General features: G+C 38.9%; 1 protein-coding gene across 1 annotated transcript in view; it reads right to left on the bottom strand.

Annotated features, from left to right (window-relative positions):
- Positions 1 to 3,880: 3,880 nt before the first annotated feature.
- The window catches only part of LOC133662636 (transcription factor EC-like), a 28,824-nt gene continuing 13,602 nt past the window's right edge, over positions 3,881 to 19,102 (bottom strand). Inside the window, exons 4-7 of the mRNA XM_062066752.1 lie at positions 17,541 to 17,597; positions 17,386 to 17,461; positions 13,721 to 13,868; positions 3,881 to 4,608 (exon numbers count right to left, since the gene is read on the bottom strand). Of these exons, the coding sequence (XP_061922736.1) occupies positions 4,156 to 4,608; positions 13,721 to 13,868; positions 17,386 to 17,461; positions 17,541 to 17,597 (734 nt within the window). The 3' untranslated portion in view covers positions 3,881 to 4,155. The remainder of the gene's footprint in view (positions 4,609 to 13,720; positions 13,869 to 17,385; positions 17,462 to 17,540; positions 17,598 to 19,102) is intronic.

Below are 19,102 nucleotides of genomic sequence, written 5' to 3'. Positions count from 1 at the left end.
AAATTCCAAAAACTCCCAGATTTCCCAGAATTCCAGGTTTTCAGGGACATTTTTCCCATTCCAAATGAATTGGCCATTTTTCAAACTTCCACCATTTCCACATTTTTCAACCGATTCAAACCATTCCACCTTCAACATATTCCACGCATCCTGGAAATTAGAACTAGCTTTTTTCCAAGTTCAAAAAAATTCCAGGAATTCCCAAAATTCCCTTTTTTCAAGCCCTTTTTTAAATCATTGTTTCTGGTGACTACTCTTTCCACATTTTTCAACCCACTTCAACCGTCCAAACATTCCTCTTAATCAGGACAAAAAACTAAGTTGTTTTTTGAACTGGAAAAATTCCAGATTTTCAAAAAATTTCTTAATACCTTTTCTCAATTAAAAATGTTACTACTTCAACATTTCTCGATCGATTTTAAAAATTCCAATTTCAACTCACTCAGAACATTGAAGTCGATTAACATTTTCAAAAAAATTCACTCTTTTCCCGAAATTCCCAAATTTCCAGGAAATTCTCATTGAAATGAATGGGACATTATTCAAAGTTCCACAACTCCCACATCTTTCATCCGATTCAAACCCTTCCAACTCCAAAATATTCAGCCTGTTCAAAATTGTGTGCTCTTCTTAAACAATTATTATTATTTTTTTAATTGTTGAAGAAGAGCACACAATTTTGAACAGGCTGAATATTTTAGAGTTGGAAGGATTTGAATCGGATGTGGGAGTTGTGGAACTTTGAATAATGTCCCATTCGTTTCAATAGGAATTTCATGGAAATTTCGAGAAAAGCGGAAATTTTTTGGAAAATGTTAAAAGACTTGAATATTCTGAATGAGTTGAAAAGGTTGAGGTTGGAATTTTTAAAATCGATCGAGAAATGTTGAACTACTAACATTTTTAATTGAGAAAAGGTATTAAGAAATTCTGTGAAAATCGGGAATTTTTCCAGTTCAAAAAAAAACTTTGTTTTTTGTCCTTTTTTCTGGCGACTACTCCTTCCACATTTTTCAACCCACTTCAACAGTTCCACCGTCCAAACATTCCTCTTAATCAAGACAAAAAACTAAGTCGTTTTTTGAACTGGAAAAAATTCTCGATTTTCCCGAAATTTCTTAATACCTTTTCTCAATTCAAAATGTTACTACTTCAACATTTCTCGATCGATTTTAAAAATTCCAACACCAACCATTTCAACTCACTGAGAACATTCAAGTCTTTTAACATTTTCCAAAAAATTCACTCTTTTCCCGAAATTCCCAAATTTCCAGGAAATTCCTAATGAAATGAATAGGACATTATTCAAAGTTCCACAACCCCCACATTTTTCATCCGATTCAAACCCTTCCAACTCCAAAATATTCAACCTGTTCAAAATTGTGTGCCCTCCTTCAATAATTAAAAAAAATTCCCGGATTTCCAAGAATTCTCAGATTTTTAAGGGACATTTTCCCTATTCAAAATGAATTGTCCATTTTTTAAACTTCCACAATTCCCACATTTTTCAACCAATTCAAACCATTCCACCTTCAACATATTCCACTCATCCTGGACATTCAAACTATCATTTTTCCAAGTTCAAAAAATTCCAGAAATTCCCCCAATTCCCTTTTTTTCAAACCCTTTTTCGATCCTTTTTTCTGGCGACTACCCCTTCCACATTTTTCAACCCACTTCAACCGTCCAAACATTCCTCTTAATCAGGACAAAAAACTAAGTTGTTTTTTGTACTGGAAAAAATTCTCGATTTTCCCGAAATCCCATTTCTCAATCAAAAATGTTACTACTCCAACATTTCTCGATCGATTTTAAAAATTCCAACACCAACCATTTCAACTCACTTTTTAACATTTTCCAAAAAATTCACTCTTTTCCCGAAATTCACAAATTTCCAGGAAATTCTCATTGAAATGAATGGGACATTATTCAAAGTTCCACAACTCCCACATTTTTCATCCGATTCAAACTATTGTACCTTCAACATATTCCACTCATCCTGGACATTCAAACTATAATTTTCCAAGTTAAAAAAATTCCAGGAATTCCCACAATTCCCTTTTTTCAAACCCTTTTTTAATCCTTTTTTCTGTCGACTACTCCTTCCAAATTGTTCAACCCACTTCAATCGTTCCACCGTCCAAACATTCCTCTTAATCAGGACAAAAAAGTAAGTTGTTTTTTGAACTGGAAAAATTCCAGATTTTCACAAAATGTTTTAATACCTTTTCTCAATCAAAAATGTTACTACTTCAACTTTTCTCGATCGATTTTAAAAATTCCAACACCAACCATTTCAACTCACTCAGAACATTCAAGTCTTTTAACATTCCCCAAAAAATTCACTTTTTCCCCGAAATTCCCAAATTTCCAGGAAATTCTCATTTAAATGAATGGGACATTATTCAAAGTTCCACAACTCCCACATTTTTCATCCGATTCAAACCATGCCACCTTCAACATATTCCACTCATCCTGGAAATTCAAACTATAATTTTTCCAGGTAAAAAAAATTCCAGGAATTCCCACAATTACTTTTTTTTCAAACCCTTTTTCGATCCTTTTTTCTGGCGACTACTCCTTCCACATTTTTCAACCCACTTCAACCGTCCAAACATTCCTCTTAATCAGGACAAAAAGTATGTTGTTTTTTGAACTGGAAAAATTCCCGATTTTCACAAAATGTTTTAATACCTTTTCTCAATCAAAAATGTTACTACTTCAACATTTCTCGATTGATTTTAAAAATTCCAACACCAACCATTTCAACTCACTCAGAACATTCAAGTCTTTTAAAGTTCCCCAAAAATGCACTTTTTTCCCGAAATTCCCAAATTTCCAGGAAATTCTCATTTAAATGAAAGGGGCATTATTCAAAGTTCCACAACTCCAACATTTTTCACCCGATTCAAACCATTCCACCTTCAACATATTCCACTCATCCTGGACATTCAAACTATCATTTTTCAAAGTTCCAAAAATGTCCATTAATTCCCACAATTCCCTTTTTTTCAAACCCTTTTTCGATCCTTTTTTCTGGCGACTACCCCTTCCACATTTTTCAACCCACTTCAACCGTCCAAACATTCCTCTTAATCAGGACAAAAAACTAAGTTGTTTTTTGTACTGAAAAATTCCAGATTTTCACAACATTTCTCAATACCTTTTCTTAATTAAAAATGTTACTACTTCAACATTTCTCGATCGATTAAAGCACTTCCAACACCAACCATTTCAACTCATTCAGAACATTCAAGTCTTTTAATATTTTCCAAAAAATTCTCGCTTTTCCCGAAATTTCCATAAAATTCCCATTGAAATGAATGGGACATTTTTTCAAAGTTCCACAACTCCCACATCTTTCATCCGATTCAAACCCTTCCAACTCCAAAATATTCAGCCTGTTCAAAATTGTGTGCCCTCCTTTAACAATTTTTAAAAATTCCCAGATTTCCAAGAATTCACAGTTTTTTAAGGGACATTTTCCCTATTCAAAATAAATTGTCCATTTTTGAAACTTCCACAATTCCCACATTTTTCAACCGATTCAAACAATTCCAACAACACATTCCACTCATACAACTAACACTTTCCTAATTGTGTTTTTTCCTGGAAATTCAAACTCTTCAACATTCAAACCATTTCACCATTCAAACTATTAACATTCATACTACATTCTGTCAGCATTTCAGTTCAACTTCAGCATTGGAGCATTCACACACAGGAATTGGCTCATCCAGTTATTATTATTCTGACATGTCAATGATTGTGCATGGCAAGAAGAGGGCAATCTTATCAAAAAGGGGTTTATTATAGTGTTCCCCACCCCTACTAGACATAGAAAAGTAACATGTTGGATAATAATATATATATTTATCTGATTACAAGAATGTATAAATATAAAAACACAGCATGTTAGGCACTGCGGTGGAAGAATAAGGCGTTTTGCAAAAGGAACAATGCAAAAATAGAAAGTAGTTTTCAGTGTACAGCGACTACAGTGTTACCCAAGGCCAGTAAATGTCTCCCTTTTTCCAGTCAGTCTCTTTATGGGAGGTCCATGAGCTGATTGTGGATCAGTAAGAACTGTACAGTATATACAAGGCGAGTTGTGTCAGTCTGATGCCCAGTTTAACCTTTCACCCCCTGCCTGCATTATAGATCGTCGCCCTCCCCCGAGCTGAAGCTGCTCCGGCGGCTGCTGTCCTTGGACGCCGCCCCGGGCGAGCCGGACGACAGCAGCGGGTCGCCGCCGAAAGGCGATAGCGGGTCGTCCATGAGTAGCTCGTCCAGCCGGTGCTCGCCCTTCAGCGTGGCGCTGAAGATTTCCGTGAAGTGGGACAGCGGGTCGGAGAAGGTGGTGCAGCCGTCGGCGCCCGCTGTGTGGTCCTGAGGCCCGGAGGCGAGGCCGCCCTGGAGGGACGGGACGCCGGCGACCGCGGCTAACCTTTGGAGGTAATCATTGTTTGGGTCTTCCTGGTAAAGAGGGGGTTGCTGGGGCCGCGGGGACGACTGCTGCTGCTTGAGGAGATGCGAGGACAGCTCTGTTGTCCCCAAAGAGGTGGCCATGTTGGGGAGGCCGTGCGCTCGAGCCTGCATCTCAAGTTCCTGTTCACAAAGACAAAACATTTTTATCAGCCTTTTCTTAACTCATGGGTGTCAAACTCAAATTTGGCCCTTGAGGCAATATCAAATGAACATTAGAGCTGGCCCGCCGATATTATACCGCTGTAACACCACATTCACCGCTAATACTCATACTTGACAACCCTCACCATTTACCCGGGACACTCCCCAATTTCAGTGCCCCTCCCGAGAATCTCCCGGGGCAACCATTCTCCCGAAGTTGTCCCGTTTTCCACCCGGACAACATTATTGGGGGCGTGACTTAAAGGCCTACTGAAAGCCACTACTAGCGACCACGCAGTCTGATAGTTTATATATCAATGATGACATCTTAACATTGCAACACATGCCAATACGGCCGGGTTAGATTAGTAAAGTGACATTTTAAATTTCCCGCGAAATATCCTGCTGAAAACGTCTCGGTATGATGACGTTTGCGCGTGACGTCACGGATTGTAGCGGACATTTTGGGACAGCATGGTGGCCAGCTATTAAGTCGTCTGTTTTCATCACAAAATTCCACAGTATTGTGGACATCTGTGTTGGTGAATCTTTTGCAATTTGTTCAATGAACAATGAAGACAGCAATGAAGAAAGCTGTAGATGGGAAGCGGTGTATTAGCGGCCGGCTGCAGCAACACAAACACGTAGCCGGTGTTTCATTGTTTACATTCCCGAAAGATGACAGTCAAGCTTTACCATTGGCCTGTGGAGAACTGGGACAACAGAGACTCTTACCAGGAGGACTTTGAGTTGGATACGCGCTACCGTGAGTACGCAGCTGCGGCTTCCAAACATTTGATCGCTTGCCCGTACGTGCGTGCCGCTATGTGCATGTCACGTACGTAACTTTGGGGAAATATATGTGCTGTATGAACTTTGCGGAGGTGAACGGTACTTTGGGCTGTGGGATTGAGTGTGTTGTGCGGGTGTTTGAGTTGTATTGGCGGGTTATATGGACAGGAGGGAGGAGGTGTTTGTTATGTGGCATATTAAATATAAGCCTGGTTGTGTTGTGGCTAATAGAGTATTTTTATGTCTTGTGTTTATTTACTGTTGTAGTCATTCCCAGCTGAATATCAGGTCCCACCCGCCTCTCACTCGCTCCCACTGCCCTCTAGTCCTTCACTCTCACTTTCCTCATCCACAAATCTTTCATCCTCGCTCAAATTAATGGGGAAATCGTCGCTTTCTCGGTCCGAATCGCTCTCGCTGCTGGTGGCCATGATTGTAAACAATGTGCAGATGTGAGGAGCTCCACAACCTGTGACGTCACGCTACTTCCGCTACAGCCAAGGCTTTTTTATCAGCCACCAAAAGTTGCGAACTTTATCGTCAATGTTTTCTACTAAATCCTTTCAGCAAAAATATGGCAATATCGCGAAATGATCAAGTATGACACATAGAATGGATCTGCTATCCCCGTTTAAATAAGACAATCTCATTTCAGTAGGCCTTTAACATCCTCTACAACCTGTCGTCACGTCCGCTTTTCCTCCATACAAACAGCGTGCCGGCCCAGTCACATAATATATGCGGCTTTTACACACACATAAGTGAATGCAAGGCATACTTGATCAACAGCCATACAGGTCACACTGAGGGTGGACGTATAAACAACTTTAACACTGTTACAAATATGCACCACACTGTGAACCCACACCAAACAAGAATGACAAACACATTTCGGGAGAACATCCGCACCGTAACACAACATAAACACAACAGAACAAAGACCCAGAACCCCTTGCAGCACTAACTCTTCCGGGACGCTACAATATACACCCCCCGCTACCACCAAACCCCGCCCCCGCCCACCAAGTTAATGTTGATATTTACCTCAGAAGGCTGCAAATACAAAAGAGGCATTACATTTTTTATTTAAATTTGATTTAACGTACCATTGATGTTTTTTCCTTAGTTTTTTGAAAGTTGATTTTGCACTATTAAGTTATTCAGTGTTAAAGCAACATCAGTGTAGCAAACTGAGCAATAATTCACGTTTTATTCATGCACTTTCTTTTGCTACTTCAAGGCTTGAATGTTTGATTCATTCATTATTGTTATTTTCTTTTCAAATGTAAGCAGTGACGTGCAGTCAGGTGAGGCAGGTGAGGCGGGGCCTCACGTGCCATCATGGAAAGAAAAAAAATGTAAAAAGACAAACAAATAATGAAATTGTTATATGTATCCAGTGATTATACTATAAAGTTATTTTCCATTTAACTTCACCAGTTTTAGATTATTTTGATTCAAAATCGCGGAATTTTCACATTTGCCGTTGAAATAGTGAGAAGAGACTTGCGGTGAGTCACCAGCCAGTTGTGCCTCACCATGGATTGCGCAATGACTGGGCTAACTGCTGGCCTGCTGTGCAGTGAGAGCGTATTGCTATATGAATTATATTATACATTACATAGCTGAGGTATATCATGTACAGTGTATTTTGTCAACAACTGTATGTGTGTCACGTATTTCTTGTGCTGAGCAATCATAAAACGGCTGTGAAGACGCACTGGGTGAGGCTCGCAGTAATCCCGCCTCCTGGTGGTAGAGGGCGCTAGTGATCCCAGCGATCGTTCTTGCGACTACTCGGCTGCAGAATAATCAATCAATCAATCAATGTTTATTTATATAGCCCTAAATCACAAGTGTCTCAAAGGGCTGTACAAGCCACAACGACATCCTGGGTACAGAGCCCACATACGGGCAAGGAAAACTCACCCCAGTGGGACGTCGATGTGAATGACTATGAGAAACCTTGGAGAGGACCGCATATGTGGGTAACCCCCCCCCCCCCCCCCCCCTCTAGGGGAGACCGAAAGCAATGGATGTCGGGTGGGTCTGACATAATAACAATAAGTGACAACAAGCAGCAACAGTTAGCAATCATTTATTTTTTCCTCTCGCCTGGACTTTTAACCTGGAGGATTACATATCTAAAATAAAACAGTTTTCTAAACTGGACTTTCAATGGAAGCCGGAGTTAATAATTAAAGGAAGATCTCCATCGAGACAGAGAGACTTTTAAAACTGAAGAGAGAAAAGAAAGACTTCTATAAACAAGTTATCGATGCTTTTGTTCAGAAGGAGCGGCGCATGGACTTCATTTATAATTAAAGGTAAGACCGTAATAACGTTTTTTTTATTAAATGTGCTTTTTTGTGTGCTACAGTTTGTATGTGTAAAGTTAAGTTAAAGTACCAATGATTGTCACACACACACACTAGTTGTGTTGAAATGTGTCCTCTGCATTTGACCCATCCCCCTGCTCACCCCCTGGGAGGTGAGGGGAGCAGTGGGAATCATTTTTGGTGATTTAAGCCCCAATTCCAAGCCTTGATGCTGAGTGCCAAGCAGGGAAGAATGCTGGTATGAGCTTTTAAACATAACCCGTTAACTGCTGCCAATCAAATGGTGAATAAGATACTCTTTAAGGTTCATTTGTTTGTAAATCTGACTGTGATGAAGTCAGTGCCTCACCAGCTATGAACCTCACCGCACGTCACTGCTCAGAAGGCTGCAAATAGAAAAGAGGCATTCAATTTTTATTTAAATTGTATTTGATATGCCATTGATACTTTTTAATTATTGTTATTATTATTATTTGAAACTGGATTTTGCATGTCACTATAAAGTTATATAAGCCTTGCTTGTTCAATATTCAATGCAAAACTTGTTTGGGTCCCTATTAAAAGGTTCATTTGTTCAACCTCGGCCCGCATCTTTGTTCACTTTAAAATGTTGTCCCACTCTGTATTTGAGTTTGTCATCCTAGTCTTAACTGAACAGCATGTTGGGAGGCAGGAATGAGGTCATCCCTCCTTCCCAACATGGGTTCTCTAAATAGGACATGCTTGTTCTTTTATAATTAGCACGGAGATCCCAGCTAATGGAGGGGGGTCACCGTTTAGGTTTAAGGGTCGTAAAGCTTTTGCACTGGACGTGAAGCGTTTTTAGGTGTGGAAAAAAGCATCTGTGGGCGTTAATTGATCCATTTAAGGCACAGGTGTCAAACTCAAGGCAGAAGTGGCCTCGACACTCCAAAGCCTGGAAATAACATGTATCAATAAAGTACTGTCACTTTTCTTACTAAATGTTTTCTTTCTTTCTATTTTGAGAGGGAAAAAAAAGATGTACTCCATGTAATCGCAAATTATGTTAACTTAAATATTGTCTAATTATGCAAAAATATATTATCCAACATTCAACCCATTTTTTAAATAGAAATAAATACTAATAATAATGATTTCAAAGCAAGTTATCCATCAAATTGTGAAATTTACTATGTTTTTTTTTACAGCATTTTTCTTTAAATGCAAAAAACAGTACTTTTTTTTTACTGTAATAAACTGTGGTGCCGTTTTGGCATTTACAGTAATACACCGAAAAATCTACACTTGTTGATTTGCGGTAAAAAAAAAAACAACAACAAAAAACACTGGCAGCTCAGGTGCAAAAATTGTACTGTAAAATTGCAGGTTTTTTTATTTACAATAAAAAAAGAAATGTAAATTTTACTGTAAAATTCTTGCAACTGAGCTGCCTTTTTTTACCATAAAAAAGGCCATTTACAGTAACATACACTACATTTTGAGGTGAAATTATTGCAATTTTTTAACATTTTGGTGTTAAAAAAATCTACTAATAAAATGCATGAAAAAATGGTGTAATAATAGTATTCACTGTTAGAAGAGGCCCTCTGGGGCCAAACATAACTGCGATGTGGCCCTCAGTGAAAAGCACTTTGACACCTCTGATTTAAGAGGTGTGAACCCATGTTGTCAAATAAAGTAATTTTGAGCTAAATGCACAAACTTAAGGGCCACATGTGGCCCGCGTAAGCCTGGAAATAATATTGCATCATTAACGCACTTCATCTTCTTTACTAAACATATTAGTTTTGAAATTTGACTGACAAATTACGTGCACTGCATACCATTTTTCATCCTTTAAACTTGAGAATTAACTGACCATGCCAAAAAAACATGTTAAAAAAAAGGGGTGTCCAAAGTGCAGTCGAGTTTTGTTAGCCCGCATCATATTTTTAGATAATAAAAAAAACAACAACAGCAAGAATGGAGAAAAATAATGTGTGATGTCATGAGAAAAAAGCTAAAAATGTGATACATGGTGTCTAAACTTTTTCCACCAAGGCTCGCATACTGGAAAGTCAAATTGTGTGGGGGACCATTTTGTGAAAAAAAATAAAGAAAAGAAAATAACAAAAACAAACATATTTAAAGACAAAAGTTAGGGTCAGCTTTGTGTTATAAGTAATAAAGCAGAGTTGTTTTCACTGAGGGCCACATCGCAGTTATGTTTGGCTCCAGCGGGGCCGCTTCTAACAGTGAATACTATTATTACACACATTTTTGATGCATTTTATTAGTATAAAAAAATATGGTAAGTTGCAATAAGTTCACCTCAGAGTTGAGTATATATTACTGTAAATGGAAAAACTGTACTGCTGTTTTTATGGTTTAAAAAAAAGGCAACTGAGTTGCCAGAATTTTACTGTAAAATTTACATTAATTTTTTTACTGTAAATAAAAAAAAACTGCAATTTTCCAGTAACATTTTGGCACCTGAGCTGCCGGTTTGTTTTTGTTTTTTAACCGCAAATCAACAACTGTTGATTTTTCGGTGTGTTACTGTAAATGCCAAAACAGAACCACAGTTTATTACAGTAAAAAAAAAGTACAGTTTATTTTCATTTAGAGAAAAATGCTGTAAAAACCACAGTAAATTTTGCCATGAAATCTATTGCTACTTTTACATTGCACAATATGATGAATAACTTGCTTTGAAATCATTATTATTAGTATTTATTTCTATTTAAAAAATGGTTTGAATGTTTGATAATATATTTTTGCATAATTACACAACCCTAAAAGACAAAAATGATAGTTTAAAAATAAATAACAAAAACATTTAAATAAGGATTAATATTTCTACACTGCAAAAAGTCAGTGTTCAAAAACAAGAAAAAAAATACAAAAAATAGGGGTATTTTATTTAAACTAAGCACAATTATCTGCCAATAGAACAAGAAAATTTGGCTTGTCGAGACTTTCCAAAACAAGTCAAATTAGCTAACCTCCATGAACCCAAACATACCTTAAAATAAGTATATTCTCACTAATAACAAGTGCACTTTTCTTGGTAGAAAAAAAAAAGACCTTTTTGCCCAATATGTTGAAAAATATTCTTAAATGAAGTAAATGCTAGTGCCATTATCTTGACATAATGATATGCGCTCGGCATCATCATTTGTTTTTTCATTCTTGAAATAAGAAATGATGACTTTAAAAAAGTAGTTTTCTACTTGTGAGTGTTGATGACACAACACTTGATATTCTACTTTCAAGCATGTTTTACTCAATATAGCTCATCACATCTCAGCAACAAGCTGTAATATCTTACTGACATCATTTAGGACAGGGGTGTCCAAAGTGCGGCCCGGGGTCCATTTGTGGCCCGCAGGTCATTTTTTAACGGCCCCACGGCACATTTTAAAATAAGAATGAAAAAAATTAAAAACATGATAAGCTGTATAAAAGAGCAAACAGGTGAAATGTAACAAGAAAATGTCGCAATGTTTACTCTAATAACACAAAGCTGCCATGCAGGCTGTTTCTTTCTTTCAAAATAATAATGAATCAAAATGAATGTCATTATGAATTATTGACCTATTCAAGGCTCCAATTACGTCACATCTGAGATAGCTTTGGGGAAAATGTTGCATATTTTGTGTTTGCCATATAAAAAACTGAGCTGTTTTTTATAAAGAAGGGCCTAAAACGAACAAACGAAAAACATAAACAACAATAAAATGTGTAATTGACGGATAGATCTGAAGTTGATCTCGAGATTATTGTGTTAAAAGTAAATTGTAAAAAAAAAAAATTGTATTTATTTTTTAACACTATAATTATTTGGATCCCCAATAATTTTAGTGTGATTTGTTTTAAAATGTCTTTGCTAAAAAAATAATAATGAATTAAAATCAATGTTGTTATGAGTTATTGACCTTTTTAAGGCTCCAATTATTATATCATCTTACATATTCCACTTAAAAATTTTATTGTGTGAAAATATTGCATATTCTGTATTTTTTCCATAAAAAAACAGCGTTTTCTTTGACGAAAAGAGCATACAACTTAAATCTTTAAAAACATTATATTGACAGACAGACCTAATGTTGATCTAGAGATTTAAAACTTGAATAATAATACAAAATAATAATACTGAATAATGAGACATTTTTAATATTTTTTTGACCAAAACCTTTTGGGGTCCCCGGGATCAAGCCTGAGTGGAGGCCTAAATGTATATTTTTTATACATATATTGTATTGGTTTTTAAAATAACAAATATCAAAATGGCCCCCGCTAGCTTTGATTTGTCAGAATGCGGCCCTCAGTGGAAAAAGTTTGGACACCCCTGATTTAGGACCAAAACCCTTAAAGGCCTACTGAAATGAATTGTTTTTATTTAAACGGGGATAGCAGATCTATTCTATGTGTCATACTTGATCATTTTGCGATATTGCCATATTTTTGCTGACAGGATTTAGTATAAAACAACGACGATAAAGATCGCAACTTTTGGTATCTGATAAAAAAAGGCTTGCCCCTACCGGAAGTAGCGTGACGTAGTCAGTTGAACATATACGCAAAGTTCCCTATTGTTTACAATGATGGCCGCCAGGAGTGAGAGAGATTCGGACTGAGAAAGCGACAATTTCCCCATTAATTTGAGCGAGGATGAAAGATTTGTGGATGAGGAAAATGCAAGTGAAGGACTAGTGGGAGTGGAAGATGCTGTGAGAGGCGGGGGTGACCTGATATTCAGGTTGAAATGACTACAACAGTAAATAAACAAAAGACATATATATACTCTATTAGCCACAACACAACCAGGCTTATATTTAATATGCCACAAATTAATCCCGCATAACAAACACCTAGGTGTTTGTTATGCTAGCTCCTAGCTACTAGCTACTAGCTCGAGCTAGTTATAGCTCGAGCGGGTAATATGGACGGGATCCCGTATATATAACCCGCCAATACAATTCAAACACCTGCACAACACACACACTCACTCAGCCCAAACAACCGTTCACCTAACCCAAGGTTCATAAAGCTTATATATTTAACCAAAGTTACGTACATGACACGCACGTACGGGCAAGCAATCAAATGTTTGGAAGCGCGCGGGTGGGACCTGATATTCAGCTGGGAATGACACAAGACATATATATACTCTATTAGCCACAACACAACCAGACTTATATTTAATATGCCACAAATTAATCCCGCATAACAAACACCTAGGTGTTTGTTATGCTAGCTCCTAGCTCCTAGCTACTAGCTTGAGCTAGTTATAGCAAGCGATCAAATGTTTGGAAGCGCAGCTACGTACTCACGGTATCGCGTCTGTGTATCCAAATCAAAGTCCTCCTGGTTAGAGTCTCTGTTGTCCGAGTTCTTCCATCTTGACTGCATCTTTGGGGAATGTAAGCAAACACCGGCTGTGTACGTGTTGTTGCTGACTTCCCTCGCAAAATAGACGCTTCGCACAGACAACTTTCTTCTTTGCTTGCTCAGCTTCTTTCTCCATAATGCAATGAACAAATTGCAGCAGATTCACCAACACAGATGTCCAGAATCACGTGGAATAATGACATGAAAACAGAGCTATTTCGTATTGGCTTCAATGGGGAAGCCATACTTCTGTTAAACTGGCTACGTCACGCGCATACGTCATCATACCGAGACGTTTTCAAGCGGAAGTGTGGCGGGAAATGTAAAATGTCACTTTATGAGCTAACCCGGCCGTATTGGCATGTGTTGCAATGTTAAGATGTCATCATTGATGTATAAACTATCAGACTGCGTGGTCGCTAGTAGTGGCTTTCAGTAGGCCTTTAAAGCAAGTAAAAGTGAGAAGAATGATCTTATCAGACAGAAAATAAGCAAATATCATCCTTATTTGAGATATTTCATCTTACTTAGATTTCAGTTTTTGCAGTACAACACAATGTTTTTTACGTAGAAGCACTGAAAATGTGGATGGTTTCTTGTAGTACCTGAATCCTGAGCATCAGCCTCCTGTTGGCCTGCTCCAGCTTCTTCTGCCGCCCCTCCACCTCGCGGGCGTGCTGCTGCTCCTTCTGCAGCCACCTGATGTACTCCACCGAGGCCTTCAGGATGGTGCCTTTGTTCCAGCGCATGTCGCTGCATAGAAAATGTTCTAGATAACCCCTTTTAGTTTTTTCTCGCCGTCTTCTCACCAAGTGAATAAGAAATGTAGGACTTACACAGGGAATTATTCATCCTTAGACATTGCGCGGGGACTCTGAAAGGGGGGTTTTAATAGAATAATTAAGTAGCTACGTCCATTCTCGTACTTCCGTGGCGTCTAAAATTAATCCTGGAGTACAAATAGGTGAAGGAAAATGGGCTAAGTTGGCGAAGGTGCAAGTCATTCTATAGTGGAGATTACCGCCGTTTTTTTATTTTATTATTTAAAAGGAAAGGTGGTGAAATTGTCCTTTTCCACAAGGAGTGCCAGCTGAATCAAAGCTAATAATCTCCTTTATCCCGCGCTAATGGCATGGCGGCGACAAGGCCGACCTTCCATTTAAAAATGTGCGGCAAAGTTCAATTGGAAGAGACGGCCGCCGGAATTTAATTCAGTTCTAGTTGTTCTTCAAACTTTGATTCACGCTTGTCCAAATGTGAAAAGTTCAAGTGCATTCAAATTCATTTAGCGTTGAATTTAATCCACTTCCTGCCTGCTCTTGCATGCCTTTGAGTGACTAATGTGATCCGAGTGTCAAAAATAAAGAATAAGGCTCAATGTTGAGGTTTTAAGTCGCCACGTCTTATAATGGTGGACTGCAGCATCCTGCCATCTGCTGGTGGGGGGGTGCATGACAAGACTTATGAGCACACTTTCCCTATGTAATTGTCCAGAAACATTTTATTGACAGTATTTTCCGGTCAAGGCGCACTGCCGATGAATGGTCTATTTTCGATCTTTTTTCATATATACAAACCCCGTTTCCATATGAGTTGGGAAATGGTGTTAGATGTAAATATAAACGGAATACAAAGATTTGCAAATCCTTTTCAAGCCATATTCAGTTGAATATGCTACAAAGACAACATATTTCATGTTCAAACTCATAAACTTTTATTTTTTTTGTGCAAATAATCATTAACTTTATAATTTGATGGCAGCAACACGTGACAAAGAAGTTGGGAAAGGTGGCAATAAATACTGATAAAGTTGAGGAATGCTCATCAAACACTTATTTGGAACATCCCACAGGTGTGCAGGCTAATTGGGAACAGGTGGGTGCCATGATTGGGTATAAAAGTAGATTCCATGAAATGCTCAGTCATTCACAAACAAGGATGGGGCGAGGGTCACCACTTTGTCAACAAATGCCTGAGAAAATTGTTGAACAGTTTAAGAACAACCTTTCTCAAGCAGCTATTGCAAGGAATTGAGGGATTTCACCATCTACGCTCCGTAATATCATCAAAGGGTTGAGAGAATGTGGAAAAATCACTGCAGGTAAGCAGCTAAGCCCGTGACCTTCCATCCCTCAGGCTGTACTGCATCAACAGGCCACATCAGTGTGTAAAGGATATCACCACATGGGCTCAGGAACACTTCAGAAACCCACTGTCAGTAACTACGGTTGGTCGCTACATCTGTAAGTGCAAGTTAAAACTCTCCTATGCAAGGCGAAAACCGTTTATCAACAACACCCAGAAACACCGTCAGCTTTGCTGGGCCTGAGCTCATCTAAGATGGACTGATACAAAGTGGAAAAGTGTTCTGTGGTCTGATGAGTGCACATTTCAAATTGTTTTTGGAAACTGTGGACGTCGTGTCCTCCGGACCAAAGAGGAAAAGAATCATCCGGATTGTTCTAGGCGCAAAGTGTAAAAGGCAGCATGTGTGATGGTATGGGGGTGTATTAGTGGCCAAGACATGGGTAACTTACACATCTGTGAAGGCACCATTAATGCTGAAAGGTACATACAGCTTTTGGAGCAACATATGTTGCCATCCAAGCAACGTTACCATGGACGCCCCTGCTTATTTCAGCAAGACAATGCCAAGCCACGTGTTACATCAAGGTGGCTTCATAGTAAAAGAGTGTGGGTACTAGACTGGCCTGCCTGTAGTCCAGACATTGAAAATGTGTGGCACCTGCAATGTGAGAAGGGAGACCCCCGGACTGTTGAACAACTTAAGCTGTACATCAAGCAAGAATGGGAAAGAATTCCACTTCAAAAATGTGTCTCCTCACTTCCCAAACCAAAACTGAGTGTTGTTAAAAGGAAAGGCCATGTAACACAGTGGTGAACATGCCCTTTCCCAACTACTTTGGCACGTGTTGCAGCCATGAAATTCTAAGTTAATGATTATTTGCCAAAGAAACATGAAGTTTATGAGTTTGAACATGAAATATGTTGTCTTTGTAGCATATTCAACTGAATATGGGTTGGAATGATTTGCAAATCATTGTATTCCGTTTATATTTACATCTAACACCATTTCCCAACTCATATGGAAACGGGGTTTGTAAGTATAAATGTAAAAGACTTCCTTGTGGTCTACATAACATGTCAAAATGGTCAAAATGTTGCATAGATGATGTTTTACAGATCATCTTCAAGCCGCTTTCTTACAGTCGCTTCAGGATGCGCCCTTTTGTCTTATTTACGTGGCTCACCTTCGGCAGCGTCTTTTTTTCGTCTAATGACATTCAGACTTTACTTCAATCAATAACGGAGCAGCATCTCCTCGTCCGTGGCTCACTAGTGCAATAATGTCCGACCGGAACTCTCTAATAACTCAAGTTACTTGGGTGAATAATGTAAACTCACTACACCGGTATGTTTTAGCGCTTTCATGGCGAGTTTACTGACAGATATAAGTAAGAACTTTACACTACTTTATATTAGAAATGGCAACAGCGGAGGATGAATGTCACATAACAAGAAGATAGAGGAAAAAGAAGAAGCTTATCGACTATGGTGTCGTCATGGACTACAAAGGCGGAGGCGCGCAATTTTTCAGGATTTATGCAGATCCCAAATACAGATCAGCAGGTACCAGAAGGTAAGAAAAGTTGCTTTTGCATAATATTGCGAAAAAACCCGGCAGATATGTCTTACCTTATACACACACCATAATAATACTGGTATGTTTAATGCGTCAACAATCCACAAGCGGTGTGGCTTCATAGCTTACCAAAGTCCTACTAAAACATTTTGATAGATTTTTGAGCGCCGTGCCTAATGTTCTATATTTTCAATGGTAACACACAACATTTTGGTGTTGTTTACTTGAGTCACATTGCCATCACATTGCAGTCTACACGTATCTCTTATGTTTGACTGCCATCTACTGGTCACGCTTATCATTACACCATGTACCAAATGAAATAGCTTCGAGGTCAGTAAGCACAACCAGAATTATTGCGTACATTAGGCGCAGCGGCTTATAAGGCGCACTGTCGAGTTGTGAGAAAATGAAAGTATTTTAAGTGCGCCTTATAGTCCGAAAAATTGTTTATGTAATTATTTTTTTTCAATGACTAGTAATATTTAACTTAAGTTTTAAATCATAGTATATTTTTAAATAATTTATTATTTGTTTAAATATTTTTAAAGCACGACCAAATGATGTGGCCTGCAATGTAAGTGCACGTTTAAATGAGCAACTCACGGGTCGTTTGACTTGGGTATGAGCGTTCCCAGCTCCTTAATCCTGTAGTTGATGTTGTATCTCCGCCTCCTTTCAACTGGAAACCGCACCCCCAAAAAAGAAGAAAAGTTAGGTTTATTGTTTTTTTAATTGTGGAAAAGATGGTGGACGCTTACTCAAGTTGTGGTTGTCCTTTTTCTGCCTCTCCTTGGCCATGACCCGAGTGTCCAGTTCTGTCAAAACATTCAAAAAAGAAAAGAAAAAGGTGAGCGTTACCGCAGCTGGATGACCACTTGATCAGCAACGCGGTCTGATTTAGACACGGTCAAAAGAGAGAGACAGTGAGTTCAGAGCTGAGGTCAGGCAGAATGTGGCGTCTCCATGCACGTATTAGCTTGACCTCACGCACACACTCGCAGAATGAAAGGAAGCTCAGTGCTCCTCCTGTTGCATGTGGCTCCAGAAAAAAGAAAAGAGTAAGCCTTTTCCTCTTGTAAACGTCCTCCGTAATTAGGCACATTTACCAAGCGGCCTTGCACGGAGGGAGGCTAAAAAAAATGCCACTGCATTTATATTTGTATTCACATTTTTTCCAAATTACATCATTAGGGCGCTCAAATTGGATTTCCCAATTTGTTTCTGTTGATTCAATCAAGGCAATTTGGAGTTTGTGTGGCAGCACATTGTCCTCTCCTCTCCTCTCCTCGCCACGCTGGCAGCGAGAGGGAGAGTGGAGGGCTCTTCACGACATACTTTGCACTCCCAAAATCATTTAGGCCCCCGTAGTACAAACCCCGTTTCCATATGAGTTGGGAAATGGTGTTAGATGTAAATATAAACAGAATACAATGATTTGCAAATCCTTTTCAAGCCATATTCAGTTGAATATGCTACAAAGACAACATATTTCATGTTCAAACTCATAAACTTGATTTATTTTGTGCAAATAATAAATAACTTAGAATTTCATGGCTGCAACACGTGACAAAGTAGTTGGGAAAGGGCATGTTCACCACTGTGTTACATGGCCTTTCCTTTTAACAACACTGAGAACTGAGGAGACACATTTTTTAAGCTTAAGTTGTTGGGGGTCTCCGTTGTGCTATTTTAGGCTTCACACATTTTCAATGGGAGACAGGTCTGGACTACAGGCAGGCCAGTCTAGTACCCGCACTCTTTTACTATGAAGCCACCTTGATGTAACACGTGGCTTGGCATTGTCTTGCTGAAATAAGCAGGGGCGTCCATGGTAACGTTGCTTGGATGGCAACATATGTTGCTCCAAAAGCTGTATGTACCTTTCAGCATTAAGGGTGCCTTCACAGATGTGTAAGTTACCCATGTCTTGGCCACTAATACACCCCCATACCATCACACATGCTGCCTTTTACACTTTGCGCCTATAACAATCCGGATGGTTCTTTTCCTTTTTGTTCTGGAGGACACGACGTCCACAGTTTCCAAAAACAATTCGAGATGTGGACTCATCAGACCACAGAACACTTTTCCACTTTGTATCAGTCCATCTTAGATGAGCTCAGGCCCAGCGAAGCCGACGGCGTTTCTGGGTGTTGTTGATAAACGGTTTTCGCCCTGCATAGGAGAGTTTTAACTTGCACTTAAAGATGTAGCGACCAACTGTAGTTACTGACAGTGGGTTTCTTGAAGTGTTCCTGAGCCCATGTGGTGATATCCTTTACACACTTGTTGATGCAGTACAGCCTGAGGGATCGAAGGT

The sequence above is a fragment of the Entelurus aequoreus genome, linkage group LG12 (assembly GCF_033978785.1).
Source record: "Entelurus aequoreus isolate RoL-2023_Sb linkage group LG12, RoL_Eaeq_v1.1, whole genome shotgun sequence".
Taxonomy (NCBI): domain Eukaryota; kingdom Metazoa; phylum Chordata; class Actinopteri; order Syngnathiformes; family Syngnathidae; genus Entelurus; species Entelurus aequoreus.
The sequence above is the reverse complement of the archived record's forward strand: the minus strand, read 5'-3'. Positions and strand labels throughout refer to the sequence as shown.